The 16613-nt window shown below is 39.4% G+C and overlaps 1 protein-coding gene across 2 annotated transcripts in view; it reads left to right on the forward strand.

The window, feature by feature from the left end:
- Positions 1 to 16613, forward strand: part of syne1a (spectrin repeat containing, nuclear envelope 1a) — a 128531-nt gene that overhangs the window by 50338 nt on the left and 61580 nt on the right. For both annotated transcript variants that reach the window (XM_082147623.1, XM_082147624.1), the window contains 13 exons: positions 745 to 922; positions 3374 to 3556; positions 4061 to 4204; positions 5225 to 5380; positions 7114 to 7278; positions 7408 to 7580; positions 7734 to 7887; positions 8072 to 8212; positions 10587 to 10751; positions 10855 to 11172; positions 11274 to 11429; positions 12789 to 12959; positions 14355 to 14681. In XM_082147623.1, coding sequence (XP_082003749.1) covers positions 745 to 922; positions 3374 to 3556; positions 4061 to 4204; positions 5225 to 5380; positions 7114 to 7278; positions 7408 to 7580; positions 7734 to 7887; positions 8072 to 8212; positions 10587 to 10751; positions 10855 to 11172; positions 11274 to 11429; positions 12789 to 12959; positions 14355 to 14681 — 2431 coding nt within the window. The remainder of the gene's footprint in view (positions 1 to 744; positions 923 to 3373; positions 3557 to 4060; positions 4205 to 5224; positions 5381 to 7113; positions 7279 to 7407; positions 7581 to 7733; positions 7888 to 8071; positions 8213 to 10586; positions 10752 to 10854; positions 11173 to 11273; positions 11430 to 12788; positions 12960 to 14354; positions 14682 to 16613) is intronic.

Below are 16613 nucleotides of genomic sequence, written 5' to 3' on the forward strand. Positions count from 1 at the left end.
TTTAACAGCAAAAAAAACATTTAAATATTATTTTTAAAAGTATATTTTTAAATAATTTATGAAAAAATAACATTGAAAATAAATGCAAGAATAGTGTTATAAAATAATAGATAAATGACTAAATAAAAGAATAAATTAATAAAAAAGAATAGTTTTTTGAAAATGTAAAGACATGAATTCAGTCGGCTTTATAAATTATAAATAAATAAGAAAGAAAGAAAGAAAGCAATATTTAATTGTTTTGTAGGTTTGTACTTTCACATATGTTGTATTTAATTGATGGAATACATTAACACATATAAATTCAGTGCACTGAGCTGAATGAAGGGTTGTGATATATTGCACCTCATAGCGCTGCATCTAAAGTGAGCGTTTCAGCTGAGAGCACCTGTCATGACAGCAGGCTTTGCCTCGTTAGCATGCTTTTCAGGTATAGCAGCAAAAAAACATGCTTATCTTCTCTCCACTGTCCACTTTATCCCCGTCTGCGTTCGTGTGTGTAAGTGTGTACCTGTGTGCTGTGCAGATATGCCACTGCATTCTTGTGTGTGCTGGTTCTGCTGCGTTTTCACTTCCTGATTCCCAAACTCTCCCTCTGAGAGAGCCTGTCATTGAAACAGATGTCTGCTCACCTTGCGCTATCACCCCCCCCCCCCCCCCCCCATGCTCACACATTTTAACCCCCATCCCCCCCTTTTTTTTACCTTCTCCTTTTCTAATACCTCTGTGCATCTGTCTCTCTAGTCTGAGCCTGCGAGCCTCCCGGGAATGTCAGAATAAGGAAAAACTGCTGGAACAACGCTTCCGTTCTTCTCTGCATGACTTCCGGCAGTGGATGGTCAATGCCAACATCTCCACCGCAAAATGCTTTGACTCCCCTCATAGTATCCAGGACGCCTCTGTCGCCCTCCAGCAGATCCAGGTGAGTGGAATGGTTGTGTCCAGGAGGGCTCATCCTAAATGGACAAAATTCAGGATTCTTGGAACATAGCCATAGCCAGGCCACAGCAGGTTGTCTCTATCCCTGTCATGTAAGAGTAGCCAGGATTTGATAAAGTGATGGCCCATTCTCATGTCCCATGGGCCAGTTTATGAGGCCACCATTTAGCCAAGAATGTGCCAGACTGGGCTATTTATGACTTCAATTAGCACAGCAGAAAACCTGTGAGAGCACAGGGAAAATGCTAAGGGTGTCACGATTCTCCAAATCCTTGATTCGATTACATTTTCGATTCTAAAGTCACGGTTCGATTCGATTCTCGATTTAAAAAAAAAATTTGAAAGCACAAGCTATGCCATTTTAAGACTTTTATGCAATATAATAATATCTGACCTTTGTTCGCAATACCACACACTACATTGTCAAATTTAAAACGTTTATTAACAACATAATGTAACAATAACTTATATCTTCAGTCAATTGGAAACTTAAACAATATAACCTATTACCTGGCTATTATAGTCCCGGGGCTCCCTGGACTCCTCAGAGCAGTCACAGGCGAATAGCACGGCGTTTTAAATTGGGTTCCCACAGCGTTTGCAACGCAGTACGAGAGAACGTTCTCGTAAGGGAACGTAGGCTACTTGGTTACTTGCGTAACCTCGGTTCCCTTAGAGATAAGGGAACGAGTACTGCTTTGCCTTGCCGTGCTATTTCGCTCATATCAGGTACTTCGCTTCAGTCGATTTAAACCTAAAATCCTTTGGCGAGTTTTTTGTGAATTACACTCTCCAGCCGCGTCCAAATTGGCGCGCTCGAGGTTGGCAGGGCACCATGCGCTCCCATTGGACCATACGCCACTGCTAACTTGCCATAGGTTCGTGCAGTTGCCGCAGCACAGACAATCAGCTCGCTCAGACGAGATATGATGCTCTCGCTGTGCAGCTGCAATGTGTTTTAAAATAAAGGCTTCAATATTCTCGAGAAAAGGAGTTTTACCTATTACAGGCAAGCCGAGCTGCCGTGACATGGGGGCGTGGCAGCATCGACGATTCCATTTTTTGATTCGATAATCGAGATTGAGCATTATTTTCGATCGATTTCGATTTAAAATCGAAATCGTGACACCCTTAGAAAATGCACAGTAATGATGTATAGCTGTGATGAAAGAGACATAGCTTGATGTGGATGAAAATGTGCAGAGATTTTTGCTGAATTCGAACATCACTCATAAAATGTTATTTCAAATATCTCAAATTTCCCGCCCCTTGTGTGTTCAAATATTTTGGCTTTCTATTTCTGTCTTTCAAATAATAGTGTTATTGCCAGTGGTTCTCAACTGCTCAGTTCTGACCCAAAAATGTGTCGCAGGTCTGTTCTGATTGCCTGTTTTTTACCTGAGGAAAAAATAAAGCAAATAATAAAATGTAATTAACCATATAACTATGCATACAGTAGTTATGTTACCAAATAAACAGGTTGTCAGCCTTTAAAAGGGATAGTTCACCAAAACATTTACTCACCTTCATGTTGTTCCAAACCTTAGTTTTTTTCTTCTGTTGAACATAAAAGAGGTTATTGTAAAGAATGTGGTTAATCAATCAGAACTTGTATATTGAATGTATATTGTATCTTTTGTTATGGACATCAAAGACTTCTCATTCCATTGTGCCTCAAATTAATCTTTCACAGCTAGTCATATTAGGCAGATGCAAACATGGACAGGTTACATGACAGACTCGATTACTTTAAATACGTTCACTTGCAAATGGTGAACATGGTTTGTGTTGACCACTGTGTGGTTTGTGCAGGACATTTTTATCTAGTGAGAGCATGAAACCATTAAAATTAAATTTTGTATGCTAATTTTGGCATTGTATTGGGTCGCCGCTTGATGTCCAATAAAAAATCTGGGTCTTGAAGCGAAACAAGTTCAGGCTCTGTTTAACATTTGTCACATACATAAATTCATTCCACAGAATACAGCAGATTTTTCCCCACAATCAGCAGAGAACAAGGCAAAGATCAGATGCACAGATTCTGTGTAGGACTAGATGTAGCATAGCTTATCTACAATAAAAAGGAAGAGATATGAAGAAAGAAGTGGTGCAGGGTTACTGAGAATAGAAAGATGCTCATTTTTTATTTACCATCAAATATATTTCAAATGTGGAACAATGTTTCCGCATGGCTTACTGCCCTGAACCACCAACACAGAGGCAGACATGCTTTGGGTCATACATAATTGCATCTGTACCGTTTGAGTGGAGAAAGACAGCAAAAAGAAGGGACGTGCACGCCTCACAGATGGTGGGAGATCCCTGCTGGGTGCCTGTCAATGTCTGGACGTGACTCATTGCACTTGCTGCCCTCTGCTCTGTGATAGTCCACTTGTGTCTGTGTGGCTGACGTCTTGCTCATTCTGCACCACAGGAGTTCATGAGTGACAAGGACCAGGGCCAGGCCAGACTTAGTGCTGTCCTGACGTATGGAGAGCAGCTTAGTAGCGTGATGGCTGCCGACAGAGTGGAGGCCATCAGGACCAAAGCAAACGTAGCCAAAGATGACTGGAAGAACCTGGTGGACAGCTTAAAACGAAGAGAGATGGCCTTGCAGGTAGAGATGAGTGATTTTTTTTATTCATTTATTACTATTTTATTTAATGTATTTAAAGTTATTTTAATATTCTATTGACTTTACATAAAAAGTACTACATCACTAGTGTTTAACACTGTATCCATCCATGTGTGACACAAGCTTTTTTAATAAAAGCATCTTTGCACATTACTATTTTATTTATTTATTTATTGTTTATATATATATATATATATATATATATATATATATATATATATATATATATATATATATAAAATCTTGTTTACATAGTGTTTAACACTGCATCCATGTGTGCAAGCTTTTCTAATAAAAATATCTTTGTATATTACGATTTAATTTAATTTTAATATTATCCTGTTTACATATTGTTTAACACTGTATCCATGTGTGCAAGCTTTTTTAATAAAAATATCTTTGCATATTACTGTTTTATTTTATTTGATATAAGTAAAAACCACATACAGCCTGAGGTACATGTGTGATGTGAAAATGTGCTCTCAGGTCTTGCAGTCTCAGATGCAGGACTTTGAGGCAAGTGTGGAGCCTCTGCAAGACTGGCTGAACAGGACAGAGATCAGTGTACAGGAGAGCAGCGCTCGCCTCCATGACCTACCTGCCAAGAGACTAGAGCTCTCCAAACTTCAGGTACACCCAGTTAGTCATATTGAATTCATTAGAGCTTTGCTCTACCCAAATTACTTCAATCACTACTATTGAGATTCCAGTCCTCACTTACTGTACCTTGGAAATCCGTGTAATGTAATTCATCGACAGGAGAACATTTGATTTATGATCAATAGATTATGCATTAAACATTTGGACAGAATAAAAAATACATTTTTCTTCTTTTCATGTCTTTTTAACACTACTAGCTACTTGAACATGTAATTAAATGATCAGATGAAATCAGCTAACTGTGTCAGTGTATTTTGCAGTACTTAAGCTCAATTAAATGAGTAAAACAGAATCTGCTGGAGATAACGAAATAAACCCTGTCTGTCAACGATGGTTCTGCTGAGTCGAGCTTTTAGCCACTTTTGAGGATTAGGCTGACATGCAATTAATTTTTCACTCTACAAATGCACTCAAAGAACAAAACCTCAATATACAACCTCATAATAATATGAGGTTGAAAAGATAAACATTTCTATTTTTGCCTTATCACGAGATCTTTCATCTCTATTTTTGTATTGCTTTGTCGCCTGCTGGGGTGCTTTTGTCTGCTCCGTTGGCAATTACATTTCCAACAGTGTATCTGTACAGTGTGTAGAGGTCCTCTGAGTGATTATCCATCCCCTCCCATCTCCCCTTCCCTGCTTTTACCCACTTTCCCTCTTAATCCCTTTATCCCCAGAGTGCACCCAACATGATAGACTCTATTATCATGAACTGTGTCTGCCTAACTGACAATTTCACAGTCAGTTTTCTTTTTCCATCTAAAGAAAAGAAGCAAGAAATTTGCTTGTGGTGGTCTTTTGTGCCCTGCTGTATTAAAGGTGTTTAGTAAAAGTTGTTTTGGGGTTTGGAGAATGTGGCCTGTCCATCTCATTGGATGTGTCCAAAAGCTCATGTTTGTTTTTAGTGTGGTCTTTCATTGCATGACCGTTCATCTTTATTCTCCTGTAACCCCTGCTTGCCTTTTGACCCCTGATTGCACCCCCTCAGACGTTGCTGGAGGAGATGAGCTCCAGAGAGTCTGAACTGGCAGGGCTGAGAAGGCGAGCACACGGGCTCTGGGATGGTCAGGGTGCTGGGAAGAGCTTTGTGCATCGCGTCTGCCAGCTAGCTGCATGCTATTTGGCCCTGAGCAACCTGATTAAGGTAACCTCCTCTACCTGTCTGTTTACCTCATCAGTCTTGTGCTTTCTTGTCCATTATTACCACTGACTGTGATTGATAATGAGCTCAATATCAATGCCCTGTTTGGTTCTATTAGTAGATTTACTATATGCTTTCAAGTTTTTATTGTTTATTTAACTCCTCGTTACAAGTCAAGCCAAGTCACGCGTCATACGATGCAGATTGTTTCAAAGTAGCTTTACAGTAATAAACAGGAAAGTAATAATTAATGAGGAAAAAAGCTCTGCTCTAAAGGGACAACAGTTTTATTATTCAGCTTAAGTCAGTTCAGTGTTGATTCAGTTAAAAGAGTAAAGTTCATCAATTATGAAATGAGTTCAATCTAGCTATAAAGCAGCTCTGGAGAAAACAGTGATGTCATCATTCAGCTCAGTTCAGTGCGGTCAAATCAATAATATTACTGTCCCGAACTAAGCAAGCCAAAGGCGAGAGTGGTAAGGAACCCAAACTCCATCAGGTGACCGAAAAGAGAGGAAAAAAAACCTTGGGCAAAACCAGGCTCAGTCGGGGACCTGTTCTCATCTGGCCAAATGAACAAACATGGTGCGATTTATGATAAAGTCAGATAAGGCTAATAGGCTTGTTTGGAATCTGGGCACTCTGAGAGAGTATGATTTGACTGTCCACTTTCTATAGTGTACATTTCTATTGATATGCTTTGAATTTTGGAGAGGGAGTCATTTGCTGCATTTATGCATTTCCGTTATCAGTAATTTGAATTCAATTAAGTTTTGTCTCCTTTCCATGAGCTTTGCTTGATTGCTTACTTTATACAAAAAAGCATGTTGTATACTGATTTATACAACAAGGGATGATTTATATAATGATGCACTGATATTAAAATTCGGACCGATACTGATATTAATGTTCATGTTATGGCCAAGGACTGATAAATTTCCAATATTCAAATTCTTTACTATTTTATCTAAATTTATAAAAAAATAAAACTACAATCAATCTTTTTGAATGTGAATTTAGACATCACAACATTATAATCTACAGAAAATGCTATATATATTTTTAGATTTGCTAAATATTACATTGAACAGTGTTATTAAAGGAACACTGGTAAGATTGTGGCCAAAACTGGTACTGCAATCACTTTCAAATTACTGTAGAGTGGTGTAACCCCTCCCCCTCCCCCCTGACTCGAGGTTGCCAGATAGTCTGGCATTTTTTATCCGACACGTTTGTTGCTGCAGCTGTGGTAACTAGAGCAGAGCTGGCAACCCGGATGCCGAAACACTACTGACTTTGTGATTGGTAGATAGGTGGAGGGTGGAGCATCAGGCCAAAACACAACATGACAACATCAACATCAGTTGAGGGCTGCAACTTCACTTTTAAATGACAATATCCTGGCCGGACTACTGTTGTCAGTGATATAAGTATTTGAAATGAACATGATTTCTTAATGTCTAGTGACATATCAGGGCCATTTTATGATTAATTGAAATACATTTCTTACATACGGTTCCTTTAAATTGTTAGTTTTTTTAAAGATGTGAGCATTAGATGACGGCAAAGGTAATCTAAAAAAAAAATTGCAGCACAATTAAATATCCAGCTAAGAAATCTCTAATATCTGCTGATAACCAATATTGCATCAATGCATTGTGCATTCCTAAATGTACTTATCACCTCATTTGTCCAGTCTTTCACTAGTCTTGGTTTCTCTCGCCCGCCTCCTGCAGGAGAAGGTGTCAAGGGTAGAACGAGTGGTGGGGGAGCATCAGCTATTTTCACAGGGCCTTCAGGAACTTCAGAACTGGGTTTCTGAGTCCCAACAGATACTCAAAACCTGCAGATGCCCCACATCTGACAAGAATGTGCTTATATCCAGAATGGGCCAGCTCGAGGTACATTGCCACTTATTATACATATATTCTAGTACAGTTTTGCAGATGTTGCTAATTCTAAGGACAACCTTATAAGGAATTGTCACTCTCAAAAATTTGTTTGCATGTTTCATTTCTGATTGATTACAGGCTTTACTGACAGCTTGTCAGGGGAGAGAAATCCAGCTGAAGATGCTCATCACAAGAGGGGAATCTGTCCAGAGGAACACATCAGCTGAGGGAGTACCAGTGGTTCGCAAGCAAATTCAGGACCTCAAAGACTCCTGGGAATCACTCTTATCAACATCCATACAGTGCAAAAGGTGTGAGAGCTTTCTCTCCATCAGTCTGTGTATATTTATCCTCTGTTATACCTCAAGTCAGGGCTGTTGTACCTCAAGTATTTCATGAGGTATTTGCTCTTCAGATGCCTGTGTGGAAGTAGTAGATGTCTTGTTTATGTGTTGCATTTACAGCCAGCTGGAGGGTTCCTTGTCACACTGGACCAGTTACCAAGAGGATGTCAGTCAGTTTGAGTGCTGGATGGAGCGCGTAGAAGAGAGCCTTGGAAACTCAGACAAACACTATGCTGAAATGAGGGACAAGACAGCCAATCTAGGCCGTGCCAAGGCAAATTTATACTTTTCATAGGATTTATTTAGTTCAGAGAATTACAATACTTAGGCTATATTACAATATACTATAATAAAATAAAATATAATTCTGGATTTATTAATTAGGTAAAAGTTGTATATTCTTACAGTTATATCAGAAATTGTAACGTCAAAGTATTAATTGCTTTGTTCTGTTACAGCTTCTCTATGAGGAAGTTCTTAGCCACTCTAGCCCTTTAGAGACCATTGCTACCAAGGGTTCCAACATGACTGAACATACAGCCACTCAGGAGATCCAGAAACTCAGTGAGAGATATACAACTGTCAAAGATAAAGCCAAGGTATGAACGTCAAACTGTAGACCGTAGACTAGTGAGTCCATGAAATTGTAGTTATAGCGCAACAGTAAAGTTCTGCAAGTAAAAATCCCATTCATTTTCTATATAGAGAAAAATATTTTTTACAAAAACATCTAAATCTTTTAAGACAAGAGTTCTGACGTTGCTGAGCAATGATATATGTTTCTGTAGAAGCCATAAAACAGTATGATTTCAGCTTAATTGAAAAAAAAAATTTTAATAGCCAGATTCCCAGTGAAGTGCTACATCATCTATTACTCTGAAAAGATATTTCAACAATCAGAGAAGTTGTTGTTACCATGGAAACAGAATTTGAGTCCAAAGAGCTCAGCAGTGACCTCCCACTCGAATGAAGCATTGCAATGCACATTAACTACACTCACCTAAAGGATTATTAGGAACACCTGTTCAGTTTCTCATTAATGCAATTATCTAATCAACCAATCACATGGCAGTTGCTTCAATGCATTTAGGGGTGTGGTCCTGGTCAAGACAATCTCCTGAACTCCAAACTGAATGTCAGAATGGGAAAGAAAGGTGATTTAAGCAATTTTTAGCGTGGCATGGTTGTTGGTGCCAGACGGGCCGGTTTGAGTATTTCACAATCTGCTCAGTTACTGGGATTTTCACGCACAACCATTTCTAGGGTTTACAAAGAATGGTGTGAAAAGGGAAAAACATCCAGTATGCGGCAGTCCTGTGGGCGAAAATGCCTTCTTGATGCTAGAGGTCAGAGGAGAATGGGCCGACTGATTCAAGCTGATAGAAGAGCAACTTTGACTGAAATAACCACTCGTTACAACCGAGGTATGCAGCAAAGCATTTGTGAAGCCACAACACACACAACCTTGAGGCGGATGGGCTACAACAGCAGAAGACCCCACCGGGTACCACTCATCTCCACTACAAATAGGAAAAAGAGGCTACAATTTGCACGAGCTCACCAAAATTGGACAGTTGAAGACTGGAAAAATGTTGCCTGGTCTGATGAGTCTCGATTTCTGTTGAGACATTCAGATGGTAGAGTCAGAATTTGGCGTAAACAGAATGAGAACATGGATCCATCATGCCTTGTTACCACTGTGCAGGCTGGTGGTGGTGGTGGTGTAATGGTGTGGGGGATGTTTTCTTGGCACACTTTAGGCCCCTTAGTGCCAATTGGGCATCGTTTAAATGCCACGGCCTACCTGAGCATTGTTTCTGACCATGTCCATCCCTTTATGACCACCATGTACCCATCCTCTGATGGCTACTTCCAGCAGGATAATGCACCATGTCACAAAGCTCGAATCATTTCAAATTGGTTTCTTGAACATGACAATGAGTTCACTGTACTAAAATGGCCCCCACAGTCACCAGATCTCAACCCAATAGAGCATCTTTGGGATGTGGTGGAACGGGAGCTTCGTGCCCTGGATGTGCATCCCACAAATCTCCATCAACTGCAAGATGCTATCCTATCAATATGGGCCAACATTTCTAAAGAATGCTTTCAGCACCTTGTTGAATCAATGCCACGTAGAATTAAGGCAGTTCTGAAGGCGAAAGGGGGTCAAACACAGTATTAGTATGGTGTTCCTAATAATCCTTTAGGTGAGTGTATATATGTGAACTATATTAATGTCTCAATTTAGTCCAGATGATGATGATGAAGACGAGTCCAAAATGGTTCCATTGAACAAAAGGTTTATTAATAAAACAAACTCAGGGAATCCACATTGAATAAGACAAAGTAACAGCGTGCAAACCATGACAATACCCGACATTGAACTGAACATAAGGAGGAACTTAAATACACAATGATAACAAACTAAATGACGAACGGGTGTATTGATGGCATGAGTGTCAATAGTAGCTAATGAGTGGTGGGAACCTACAAAAAATGGAACAGGGAACTGTAGAGAAATAAACTAAAAGTACATGAAGATGAAACAGAACACACAGAACATGACAATTATATATATGAATTATATATGAATATTTTCCACAAAATTTTCCAATAACCTTAAAATATAATTGTTTAAAATTGTACCCTCGTTGTTTCTTAGTCACTTATATAATTCACAATATTTCATGATAGTAATTTTCTTATTAAAGACATTAAGCACACAAGTCTTTTTCCAATTTTCATATCCTTTTCTTACTCAAATCCAAGTTTGTAACGTGATTTTGGATCTAGTTTTTGTGGTCTGTGACTCAAAACCCTTTATTCAATAATTTTTTTAAATTCCAAAGGAGGAAATTAATGGAAAAAATACATCCAGAAACCAAGCAGATAAAAAAGGGTTGCACTCAGTTACTTCTTTGGAATATTGAAATAATATTTCAGGCTTTATTAATATTTTCAATGTTTCAGGCGGCTGTCAGTAAGGCTGAAGAATTGGTTCTTCTCCATCAAGAGTATCAGCGAGGGCTGCACATGTTTGAAGACTGGCTAGAGCAAGAGCAGAGCAGTTTGGCCCTCCTCTCACCCCTAGATGAAGATGTAAATGCTCTGGAGAACACATTAAAAGAACTGCAGGTTATTATAACTGTGATATTTTCTGAATTTAATATTGTAGGCAAAAATATTCAGCACTACCTAATCTTTAACTTTCATTCTTTCTGTCTAACAACATTACCAGATGCTCCAGTCTCATTGCCCTAAGGGACATAACTTGCTCAGTTCAGTCCTTGCCAGTCGGGAAAGAGTCATTCCTTGGGGTGCCCCTCAAATTGAGGATCGGGCCCTGGAAACAGCACAGACAGAATGGCAGGGGTACCAAGACCGCCTTGGGGAGACCAAAGTCCAGGTTGAGCAGGCCCTCACAAGAGTTCAGCAACTAGAAGGTTTATTCCAAAGCTTAGACCAGTGGCTGGTTGACATTGAGCTCAAAGTTAAGGTGAGAAACCACCGTCGATCTGATGTCACTGCAAAGGAGGCCCAGCTTCAACACCTGAAGGTACGTTGTATCATAATTATACCTGATGAATACAGAAATACTGCACTCTGGTTTCATGTACCGTATACAGTTGACATTTTCCTTTCATTCCCTGTTTTCAGCGGTGGCAGACTGAGGCTGCTCACCGTCAGGCCGAGGTGGAAGGTCTAAGTGCTCTTGCACAGCAAGTCGTAGAGAATGCTCATGTCAGTGGTCGGATCAGTACCAGGGTTACCCAGCTCACTGCTCGCTACCATGCCTTGCTCCTACAGATACAGGCAAGTCACCCTTATATATGAACAATTCTTATGTACTTGATGATTATTATGCAATTATGGAGCATCATGTGAATCATGTGAAAAAGACAACAGACAGACATGCAGTCTTATGATCTGGCCACCCTATTTCCCATGGATTGAATAATATCCCACTAATTAAGAAAGAAATCTTTCTTTCAACAAATCCTCTCCCAGTGTTGTTCTTGTTAAACTAAAACTATTACAAATATTTTTTTGGTAATTGAAGTAAAATAAAATAAAATAAAACAATAACTTGTAAACTAATAATTAAACTAATAATAATAATAATAAATAATAAAATTCAAAAAATGACAAATGTATATAAAATTACTAAAACAAAGTAAGTAAACAAAAGTAAAATGAAAACTGAAAATATAAAAATATAAGCTAATTCTTAAATTTTACATTTTAAAACCATATTTTCTCCCCTTTTTTCCCTTCTAATAAATAAAATTATTGCAATTATTTATTATTATTGTAATTATTTTTAAATGATGTTCACTTAAACAGAAACACAATAATACAATAATACTACTAATAAAACCAAAATGAAAAATAAATTCCAATAATAATAATTATTATTATTATTATTAAATTATTGTTTTTAAAATTCAGTAATGGAACATTTTTATTAAGTTAAATATGAATTTTTACTTCATATTCGGTCTCTACAATTACGTTTCTTTTAGTAGAACCTGGCGTCATTGGCTGACCTCTCACTTTGCTGTCAGAGCGCACTGATGAGTCTAATCTCTCAGCCGTCTAAACATTGGAAGCTATCCAGCCTGGTAAACCAGCTCCTGTGACCCTCTGTGAAGAAAAAAAAAACAAAAAAAAAACTACACGCTGGAAAAATCAATGTCTCGCCCACATTGAGACCTTAGCTTGTAATTAAACAATATTGGATCCAATCTTGCCCATCAATCGGTGATGCTGCTTCTGTGGCAGCAGCAGAATTGTTTTTAACACTTGCTGTAACACCTCTCCTTCCTGCCCACTTCTCTCTAACATGCACACACACCCTGGCTGCGACACTGAAGAGAGCGTGTAATTATTCTGTGAGAAACAACAGGCCGGCACATGCACTGCAGTCAAGAGCTATTACACTCTGCAGATAGGTGTGCGCGCAGCACAGCGCAAAAGCGTTAATTGGTGCCACGTGCATGAGGGATCTGAATGTCAAGAGAAGAATGCGGCAAAATAGCTTAGCCTCAAGCCCCCAGCAGTGAATGCTAGCGAGTGTGCGGCATTAGATCAATCAAAACCCTTCATGCTGATGAGACAGAATTGCAAGCATTCTTGACAATGAGCCTTTTGATTCATCCTTCCGTCATTTAGGAGACCCTCAAACAGCTCCAGGAAGAGATGCAGAACATCACAGAGGCTCAAAATGCCCTCAGGACCTTCTCTGATTGGCTGAGCGCAGCAAGGAAGAATTTTAAAATCGTTACCGAAAGGACAGAGGCTCTCGATCGCATTACAATGGAAAAAAAGATGAAGAGGCTAGAGGTATGGCATAGTGAAAACACCAACATTAGCATGTTCATATATATATATATATATATATATATCATTTTATTTCTGTAAATAAAGATAAACACTTAAAATTGAAGGAACAGATAAAACTGTCAACCCTTTTTATTCAGTGGTTTAACAGCTATTGATTTGGCCTGATAAATTGCACAGACGCACACCACAGACTAGGACTCTCAGTGGGCCTGGCACAGTTTTGCACTCATATTTGAGATCACAAGAGTCAATCTGTGTGTATGTGTGTGCACATGTACAAGTCTCTTTGTCATCTTAAGGATATGATCAATATGTCTACTACACAAAGCAAAAGAAAGCTTTAGTGCGATCGCACTCTACGTGCACACACACACACACACACACACACACACACACACACACACACACACACACACACACACACACACACACACACACACACAGCCACTTCACACACTCCCCCACTGTGATAGCTGAGATGAAGGAGCGGTCTGTCTGTGGAACCTGCTGGCACAGACTGTGTAATTGATGCAATGCCATTGCAGCTTCAACATCACATTACACTCTCTTCCTTCTCACACAAGTATACATATCTATACAACTCATTCGGTTCGTTTAATCCAAGTCGAGATCAATGGTGCAACACAGACGCTAATAGCAAATTGACATGGAGAAACTGTCTGTGTTGTTTACTATGTAAACCCCCTCCATTAAACGACAGTGGTATAGACGCATGTATTTGTGAATTAATAAACAGCCAATTAAGTGTATGCTTCTTTGGCCAGATCATATTTCTAGGCCCAATTATCCTTGCGTCCTACATCTCTCTGCATCACTAACTTCTCATTTCCTTATTTGTGTGTGGAGATCATCATTAAAACACTGGGGCTCCTTTCCCTGTCAGTACCGCAGCAGTAGCTCCAGATCCTGCTGGACAGCCAGGGGCCTCTCATGTACTGCTCTTTTTAGAGACAACAGGCTGATATCATATAGAGAAGCTTCCCGCTTAAAGGTAAAGGAGTAGGAGGGGTTGAGTGCGGTCGTTGCCGGGGAAACCCCTCTGCGGCAGACCCATTTAAGGCCTGGGTAATTGGGTCTTCCTCTCATATCTCTGTCCGGGGTCTCACCGGGTCTCCGCACACAGGTGTCAGGAGCCCGACAGGCTTCAAAGTACCCATCAGAAAAGTCCACTTCAGAGGAGCGCTGAAGCTCTACATGAATACAGGGATCAGAAGCTGTCAGGAACAGGAAATACTGTACATGTCTTGGTTGCACACTGGGGAAGGCATAAATATCTTTCCTGTGGCTCATTAAATTATTGATTTTTGTTTGTTTGTTATTGTCGTTCTTTTTGTACCCTTTCATTTGTTGTTAAAAGATTCTCTCACCCCGCAGTCTCTACAGGGGGAGATGGATCAAGGTCACAGCTTGCTTAAAACACTTCGAGAGACAACGGAGCAAGCCGTTTCCTTCTTGGATGACCCTGGAGCATCCAGGCTAGAGAGGGAAGTGCAAACGGGGCGATCACAGCTCGAAGAGCTTATTCTGGGGCTACGGGAGGAGCATGCAACCCTGGAAAGGAGCATTGTGCTCTACAAAGATTTCCAAGAACGGCACAAGGGCCAAATGCAGTGGCTTAGGGAGACTCGAGCTCTGCTCAGCTCTACTGTTGAACCTAAAGCAGAACTGTACCAGAGAAAAGCCCAGCTGGCCAAGTACAAGGTGGGTGAATTGTTTTACAGTCTTCAACCAATATGAAATGTGTAGTTGTGACTAGCTCCATCAACAAAAGTGATAGTTCCCCCATGTGTCATTTTTTAAATCTACCTGCAGCATTGCCAATGAATAATGCAGTCAGTTTTTAATTTATAATCAGTTTTTATTTTTGAACACATTTTTTTATATATATATTAGAGGTGGGCATAGATTAATTTTTTTAATCTAGATTAATCTAGATTAATTTTGAAATTAATCTAGATTAATCTAGATTAATTTTGAAATTAATCTAGATTAATCTAGATTAAAATGGCTCATTTGAATTCTGCCGAAGGCATTCAGAATATGTGTGCTACCCGAATATTGACTATAAAAGTAAGTCTTTGAGAACGGGTTTCTCAAGCCAGGTTGCGCATTAGACCAGGGGCTCATCTCCTGTTTCCAAAATGCATCACAAACTGCTTGAGAAAGCTGTTCTACTCATAGACTGTAAAAGGTTACTACTGTACTGTTACCGTCCGTAGGCAACATTAGGTAGGCCTATGTTATTATCAACTACTATAGGCTATCAATTAGGGATGGGCGATATGGCCTAAAATCTATATTGTGATATACATTGCAGCCTCTTGCGATAACGATATACAGTATATTATAATAAAACCATTTCAGAACAGATTACACAGACCCATGCTAAACAACTGCTAAATGTATTTTTTTTTAAAGGGTGTATGTAGTTTTGAGAACATATATTGTGCAAAACTGTAAGTATACAACATAATTTTGCAGATAAATAAAATTTAAGAACACTAGCTGCAGAGACTTAAGTAGGTCTAATGTTTATTATGGCTTGGAGCTTATGAAACCCCAAATTTAAAATTAGAATATTGTCTAACTGATGTCTTTTCAGTTAAAAAGAAACACAACAACGATTCTTAAAATCGAGATTATGTGCTACACCACTAAGATATATTGGAATGGGAATAATACGCGCGCGCTGGTATTCAGTGAAAGCAGCACAAAGGAAGGGTTTTGCACCTCTCTGGTCGTGACTTCCTCTTTCTCGGACACTTTGACGAGCAGCCGGTCGTTCTCGAGCTCGAGAGACCGTACGCGATCGATGTACACGGCCAGGCGATCGTTGAGCGATCGTTGAGCTGGTATTCAGTATTCATGTTTCGTTTTGAATTTGAGGTGATAGAACGGATTAGTCGTGTGTTAACTTACCGAACTGTTACCCCACACACTCTGTAAATAGTTTGCTGCTGCTTGTCTGACGGCTTAAACACCTAAGGCAGTTATTGTAAATGAAATAGTCACAGATAATAGCTTCGATATACTTTGCCTTACTGAAACCTGGCTTAAACCAAATGATTATTTCGGTATTAATGAGTCTACTCCTCCTGGATACTGTTATAAGCATGAGCCCCGTCTGATTGGTCGTGGCGGAGGTGTTGCAACCATTTATAAAGATATTCTAAATGTTACCCAGAAAACGGGTTATACGTTTATTTCATTTGAAGTACTTGTACTAAATGTTACGCTCTTAGATGTTAGAAAAACATCCCTATTATCTCTAGCCTTGGCTACCGTATATAGACCGCCAGGGCCTTACGCTGATTTCCTAAAAGAGTTTGCAGATTTTCTCTCAGACCTATTAGTCAATGTCGATAAAGCACTAATTGTTGGAGATTTTAACATACACGTAGATAATCCAAATGATGCGTTAGGAGCTGCGTTTACAGATTTATTAAATTCATTTGGGGTCAAGCAAAACGTCACCGGACCAACACATCGTCTTAATCATACACTCGATTTAATTATATCACATGGAACCGATCCAACCGATATAGATATCATTCCACAAAGTGATGAAGTCACTGATCACTACATGGTAACTTGCATATTACGTACTGCTGTAATATGTAATGCGGCGTCGCG

This window comes from Leuciscus leuciscus (assembly GCF_965113295.1).
Source record: "Leuciscus leuciscus genome assembly, chromosome: 19".
In the NCBI taxonomy this organism is placed as follows: Eukaryota; Metazoa; Chordata; class Actinopteri; order Cypriniformes; family Leuciscidae; genus Leuciscus; species Leuciscus leuciscus.